Source organism: Lutjanus erythropterus, chromosome 21, assembly GCF_056507025.1.
Source record: "Lutjanus erythropterus isolate fLutEry1 chromosome 21, fLutEry1.hap2, whole genome shotgun sequence".
Lineage (NCBI taxonomy): Eukaryota > Metazoa > Chordata > Actinopteri > Lutjaniformes > Lutjanidae > Lutjanus > Lutjanus erythropterus.
The window spans coordinates 21,550,087-21,557,150 of record NC_139337.1 but is presented as its reverse complement, the minus strand read 5'-3'; the positions used below and the strand labels follow the sequence as shown (position 1 = coordinate 21,557,150).

General features: G+C 39.4%; 1 protein-coding gene across 1 annotated transcript; it reads right to left on the bottom strand.

Moving 5' to 3' along the window:
* Positions 1-2,448: 2,448 nt before the first annotated feature.
* On the bottom strand, positions 2,449-6,830 carry LOC146307630 (uncharacterized). Its single transcript, XM_084710325.1, has 7 exons — positions 6,651-6,830; positions 5,053-5,197; positions 4,481-4,594; positions 4,226-4,370; positions 3,178-3,326; positions 2,936-3,075; positions 2,449-2,852 (listed from the first exon to the last, which is right to left on the bottom strand). Exons 1-7 carry the CDS (start codon positions 6,793-6,795, stop codon positions 2,680-2,682), a joined length of 1,011 nt encoding a protein of 336 aa, XP_084566451.1. The 5' UTR covers positions 6,796-6,830; the 3' UTR covers positions 2,449-2,679.
* Positions 6,831-7,064: the final 234 nt, after the last annotated feature.

Here is a 7,064-nt window from a genome sequence, read left to right as displayed (position 1 = left end):
ATTTTGTCTGGCAAATAGTCCAGCACTCAAAAATATTCAGTTTAGTATCATGAAAGACCAATGAAACCAGAAAATATTCACATTTGAGATATTTGTTTTTATTTTGACACTTATACTTAGAAACTGTGGTATTACAGTAAGCCATATCTATTTTATATTTCACTGGAAGTTCAGAGAAAATCTTTGTAACCTCACTTTAAGTAATCTAACTCTGAACAACAGTTATTATATTCCACAGAAGACAAAATGCAGCACTTTGGCTGCAATAATTTGACTTTCACATTCATCACTCTCTCTTTTTAATGCTGTCTATAGTGGTGACCATAATGGCTCATGGCTGGTTTTCTTGATTACTTGGTTAGTCAAAAATGGGGGAAAGTGCCTGAAATCATTCTGTCCCAGAGTCAAAGGTGTCTTATTTTGTCCTGTTAATAGTCCAAAACCCTAAAATATTCAGCTTGGTATAATAAAATACAAAGGACACCAGAAAATGTTAATATTTGAGAAACTGTAAATGGTTAATTTTTGACATTTTTTGCTAAAAAAAAATACCAAAAGTCCAAAACACATCGTAGAACACCAAGAAAACCAGAAATTACTCACATTTAAAATGGTGGAAACCATGATTTTTTGCCATTTGTGTCAGAAAATGAAAAATATAATATAATATAAACATTTTAGGAACTGGAAACAGTTAATTTGGAGCTTTTTTTCCTTCAAAATGACTTCATAGGTTAATTGATTGCATTGATTGATTAAGTACGGTCCAAAACTCAAACATATTCAGTTTACAAAGAGGACCAAGAAAAGTAGAAAATTTTCACATTTAAAAGACTGGAACCACTGGATTTATGACTTTTAGGGAAAAAATTCATTAACCAATAAATTAATTGTCAAACCATTTCAACAAAATTTTCAGTCAAACTCCCTTATAATGGCAAACATTTGCATCACACTTAAGTGGAAAATCCTCCTGATTTAGCCACATCATCATCACTGTGTAACTCCTACTTTTTCCAGACATCAGAGTCTAAAACTCCATCCAAATCGATGTTTCTGAGAGCAGAATTACTTACTCCTAAACATGCACAAATCTAAATTTCAGTGATGTGAGTTGTAATTAGTGTTTTCCACTCCTGTGTGCTCACTTTAGGCGACAACCCTGAAAGCGAATCAGTTCTGCAATATGAAGCCAGAGATAATAACATTCTGTAGGATTTTCCTCCAAATGAGGCAGTTAAATAAATTGCCAGTGCGAGTTTATGATCAGGGTCACAGACATCCACCCACAACAGAAGGCACTTTTGCAATCTAATATGAGTCTGTAAACACCAAAAATAACACTTCACCAGCAGCAAGGGAAAACAAAATGATGCCTTCCATGTAGTTTGTTGTAAATCAATCGATAATTCTCAATCCAAACAAAAAAAAAAGTGTAGGTTTCTGCAAAAAAAAGAAAGAACATGTTGCATTTAATTTCTTTATTTGTCTTACTGAAAAAACACATGCTGCAGACGGAGACCAATTTGCCCAGCTGTGCGGTCAGTGTGTCCATCCATGGACACATTCATTGTATCCCCATTGTCTCCCGCCTCCTACCCGCCCACCCCGCCCCCTCTCTGCTGCTTTCATCTGACGTTCTCTTCCATTCAGCCCAGCGTCCTCATCAAAGGTCGTGCTGCTCTTCCCCACAGCCAACGGGCATGTTTGATATTCCATCCTTTAAGCCGCATCAAGAAAGAGGGCACTTATAAACTTGAGCATGTGTGATTATCTCTGGGGTACCGCGTCACAGACACGCTGAGGTTCAGAGAAGGGGGTGGCAGAGGGTACAGTTATTTTTAATCAACTTTGTTTGGAAATTTTCACCATCATGAGTAAAAACCCCAAGGTATTATGTTTTTTTTTTCCTCCTGTAATGTCACCCTGGTTCAGTTTATATCATGGATTTTATGTTTTTGAGCAAAGACAGAGATTAACTTTGACCTCAAAAACACAAGCATAGTAAGAGCCACACTGGATATATATTCTTTTTATTTGTTTTGGATTCTTTGGAATTTTTCTATTAATAAAATTAAGTTTTGAATCACATGCTCAGTATGGAGAGATTTTCCCTATAAAAGCTTAAACTGCTGTGCCATCTTCTGGTGCAACAGAGCACTGTTCATCATGACGTGTTCTCATTGTGAAGTGAGTTTATGCTGCCCTCTTTTGGTTATTAATGTAAAGTGCACACTTGCAAGCCATCACTGTTACACACAGATTATTTTGTGAAGTGTGTGGGTCCGCTATCTTTTGTTTTTTCAAAGTTTTCATATCATTCTGTAGCTTCCCAGTCTAATCATCAACATTTTGGTCAAAGTACATGAATTTTTGAATCAAGAATGGTTCATTTAAAACAATTTATATTACTTAAGTTGCCTTGCCTGTCTCAACTTTTTTTTTTTTTTTACAGTGTGCTATTTTCCCCAAGTCATTCTAAAACATTTTCCTACTCGACCTGATGTAGGTTTCTGCATGATGATGTTCTTACATTTAAACTCCCTGAGCTGAGGGAGGGGAGGGGAAGGCATCAGCGCTGTAAACTACATCACTTCCATTTGAAAAACTAAGATGGAGTCACCCCTTAACTGTTATATAATTTACTTGTCAGATTTTGCACAAATTTTCCTGCTGTCGTTATTTCTGGAGTTTCTGCTTGACGTAGGCTTCAGGCTGGTACACTGTCTCACAGCCCTCAGATGCCCTCAGATAGGGCTCCTCATCAAGAGGCCTGCTCGACTCATCTGTGCGCAAACATTCAGACATCAGGCGGACCAGGCTCATGACGGTCATCAGCACCATAAGGAAGCCTGAAGATAAGAGAGGACAGGTTTAACTTCCACGTTGGATTTGATTCCTAAATGTGCTTCTGCGCTCTGAGGTGACATCTTACCACAAAAGACTGTGTTTGCAACCATGTCGTGGACACGATAGCTTCTGGTGAACATGGCACCCACACCCAGAATGAGGATGGCGTAAACGCTGAATATGTAGCGCAAATACTTGGCTAACACAAAGCTCTGCAGGATGAACCTGAGGGGAGAAACATTTTCGTAATTTCTTTAACATAAAATCAAGATTTCTGTTTTAGAAACAAAATGTAAATATTTAAATCTGCAGTACTCTTGTCCTTACCAGACTACAGTGCACAAGGTAACTATGGTGAGGACAATGGTGCTGACCAGTGGGTCCGACACTCCAGCTTTGTACTTGAACACTATGCCAAGACCCACCACAGCATTCAACAGAGACCACCAGGCAAACACCGCCAAGCCATTCTGGGTCTGTGACAAATAATAAAGCTTTACATTTATTTTTATTCCAATAAAATTGACAGAAATTTCATACAGTTTTCATTCTTGAACTCTTGAGCGTGATGAGTCCAAAAAGCCAGAAATGAATTAGCATATTAGCACTTCCAGTTCCCTTGAGGTCAGTGGTTTTTTTTGAATGAGTTTCTCTTATGCCTGGAATAAGGTCTGTGCTTAACACAAGCTCAAGAGTTTTTTACATTTTGTTTCAAGACATGAAACATGTCAGTAAATTCCCCAATAATGAATTTTGAAGGTGTTATGTGTCTTGAAAAATGACCGAGCCTATAAATTAGCTATTTCCTTCTGGTGATCGCATTTACTAGGGGTGTAACGATTCACCTGTGCATTCGATGCATGGGATTTTAATGTGTAAGATATGAGTGCATCGGTTCAGACGGCCTGTATCCGTAAAAAGCTGAAAGTGAATGTTTCATTTTTGAAGTGCCGCTGCACCGCTCTCGCTGGACGCCCGCTGCCGCACTCACACAAAACAAGCGCTCCCTCCTGCCTCTCCTGTGTCTCCTCTTCATCTGTCCAAAACAAACGGTGTTGAAAACAGCGACAGAAGTGACATTGTACCGCGTCGCACCACCAAACTTTCATAATGCCTACAGTGTAGAGTAAGTTTTGGGTTTTATAAGAAAGATGAGAAACGCTGCTGCAAAGACAGCAGAATACAGAGACACGAGTCTGACCCACAGAGACGTCATGTCACTGTAGAGCAGATTTTCGGCACTAATCCAAAACCCACGAAAAAAAATCTTGTTTTTTGTGGAGGGAACCATAGCTATCCTACCTATTTGGTTGGCCTTTGAAAATATGCCATCTATCCCAGAATACAAATAAAATTTGGTACTGAGCAGCCTCACCAGGTAACGTGTCCAGGATATTATACTGGGGTTGTTGATGGCCAGCCAGGCTTCGCACTTGTGGAGGTTTGAGCAGGACATGTAGAACATGTAGAAGCCGAGGACTGGTAGAAACCACCTGAGTGTGACGGCGCCAAGTATATCACTGTAGAAAAGAACAGCAGCTTTGATTGCCTGTGTGCACATATTTTTATGCAAGTACAAATATTTTTGTAGTTGTATGTCTCACGGTATAAAATGATTGGCCCAACTTACTGTCTGACCCACAGAAACATGCTGCACACTCTTGCAGTGTTAATCACGGCCCACATCAGATAAAATACTGGAGGGTGGATCTCTGGATTGCAACACTCGGGACCGAGCACATTTCTACACATGGAACAATAACAGTGATAACTGTGTTCACAAAGTTACAATCCTTGAATCCACGAATAAAACATGGAACTGAATTTCTTGCTGTCCGAAGCAAGATGATAGCAGAGAGGTGATTTGATTCATAAAGCAGAGATCATTTACAGACTGTCCTTTGCTGCCTAATTTCAGTATTCAGTTCAACAAATGCCTTTCCATTGCCTATTTATCACATAAACACTTAATAGACAAAGGCCTACCCTGCCCTACACTTTCTTTGGTTGCACTCACTGTTCTGTTGTATTCCCGACAAAGTAGCAGCTCAAGAAGTGTATTGATTTCAAGTTTTGACCCTCACTTGTAACAAACAAACAGGGCTGAAATCTTAAGGGTTATAATTGTAAGCTATGACAGAAGTTCTGGTAAACCACACTTCATTCTGGCATCGCTTAAAGCCTTGACACTACCCATGCTACCTTTTAAATAGGCTGACCACTGCGTAGAAAAGCCATGCCGTAGACCATAAATCAGTCATAACCCAGTAACTTCCTGACCACCAGTCCATAGTCACCTCCAGGGGGAAGGTCTCAGACACATTCCAGGATGAGGTCTGAAACAGAGCTGAGAGCCAAGAGAGAAAAATATCACTGATCCATGGTGAGAATAAAAAGAAATGTCTACACAGTGACATATCATAGTTGGGGAAATAATAGAATAATACTTATGTAATCAGTGTTTCTGATTGGTCTTCTAAGTACACTGTAATAACATTTTATCTTGCAGACAATCAGTTTAGATTGCAAGGTGTGTGTGTGTGTGTGCATGTTTTTATATAGCCTAGTTAGTGTCACTGGCCCCCATCCAGGTCAATAGCTTGCAAAAATGGCATTAAACAGCTGTCAGGACAAAGTTCCTTCAGCAAGTGCACAGGGTTTGTGTAGCTATCAGTCTGATATGTTTGGAACATCCTGAAAACTTGGCTAAGGTGCTTGATGGATATCTATTCTTTTTCCCTCACTGAGAAATTCTGAGAGATTTAACCATACATGTCTGAGCCTCAAATGAACTCAGATGATGTGCACCAAAATCTGAAACTAGCAAACATCTCACATTAGTAAGCGTAGTTAGCATCTTTTATTTGTTTACATTGTTTGTTAGCCTGTGAGTGGCAGTGGCTAACACAGTTAATGCTAATTCAGTCCTGGAGGTTTCAAATTTTTGCCTGCATACCAAATCTTGACAGCTTGGGGAACTTTTAAATCTCAGAAGTGCACAGAGATCTCCCTCATCAGCAGAGGAATGCAAAAACACCTCTAGAGCTGCAGAAATGAATCAGTTAATAGATTATTAATCAACTTTTGAATTAATCTACTATTTTGAAAATGTATTAATAATTTTAAGTCAGGAGAAGCTTGTTCTGGCTGTATCTGTCTCTGTCAGACAAAAACAGAGACAGAAAAACTCATTAGTGGGAGCAGATCAGCCAGAGACTGACTGTCACTGGTGAGTGTTGTGCTTTCATCACTTTACACACTATAAACTTGTTGTTACCTGTGTAGTCAACCCTCTGTTAGCATAGCATTAAGTTAGCTACCTAGCTAATGTCAAACATAACGTTAAACCCTTGCGCAGCATTTTTTTTCTCTCACTGCATGTACACTTCATCTCAGCACTCCTCAGTGCAACACCAGCATTTTTCTGCTAGAAAAAAAAAAACACTTTGAGGACATTGGGCCCTTTGATATTGATATCATGATATAACACTTATAAAATAATCATCATCCTGATTGCTGTACTGTGTCCTCCTCATATACTGAATGAGCCCTGCCCACTTAGGCCCATTAAGAAAAGGAAATCTCGCACGTGAAATAACATTTCAAACTTTGTCAGAAAGTAAGATGTCAGTGTAGGGCTTCATCGCTCATAGAGCTGATCTCAGGGCCATTAACGTAAGGTTTCAATATAGTGAATAATAAATAAAAAATATGATGTTCCCACATTTTCAAGCCCTGAATAATAGACTCTGGTACGGTTACATAATCGAAAAATATCCAGTAGATTTGAAGTCACTCACCATTGGGCACATAGCTGTCCTTTGCCAGAGTAAAGAAGATGCTTGAGATCATCTGCGTGAAAACAGCCAGGCCAACACTCCCAGCATATATCCCCACATGGTCACTTCTTTTTACTAAAGCGGGAGACATCTGGAACCTCAGCATAGTGTCTGACAGCTCAGGAGACTGTGAGCCACAATATTTGTCACCACAATCTAATATCTTGGACTTCGGACCACTGTAGCATGTACTGGGCTATTTTATGGTCTTTGATTACACTTGTAATCCCTGTAATTATGATATCATGTGAAGTGTGAGTGTCTGCTTGAGAGATATAAAGAGACGGAGTCCTGGAGGTCTTTCTTCTGTCCAATGGGGAGGTGATGACATTTCCTTCCTTTATAGTTTGCTGATGCTGCTATAGAATCACCTTT

Excerpts from the sequence above, each read along its gene's own strand:
- LOC146307630 (XM_084710325.1), bottom strand. The coding sequence starts at position 6,795 with ATGCTGAGGTTCCAGATGTCTCCCGCTTTAGTAAAAAGAAGTGACCAT. Across the intron at positions 5,198-6,650 it reads GGACAGCTATGTGCCCAATG|CTCTGTTTCAGACCTCATCC; the intron begins GTGAGTGACTTC and ends CTTGGCTCTCAG. Across the intron at positions 4,371-4,480 it reads ATGTTTCTGTGGGTCAGACA|TGATATACTTGGCGCCGTCA; the intron begins GTAAGTTGGGCC and ends TCTTTTCTACAG.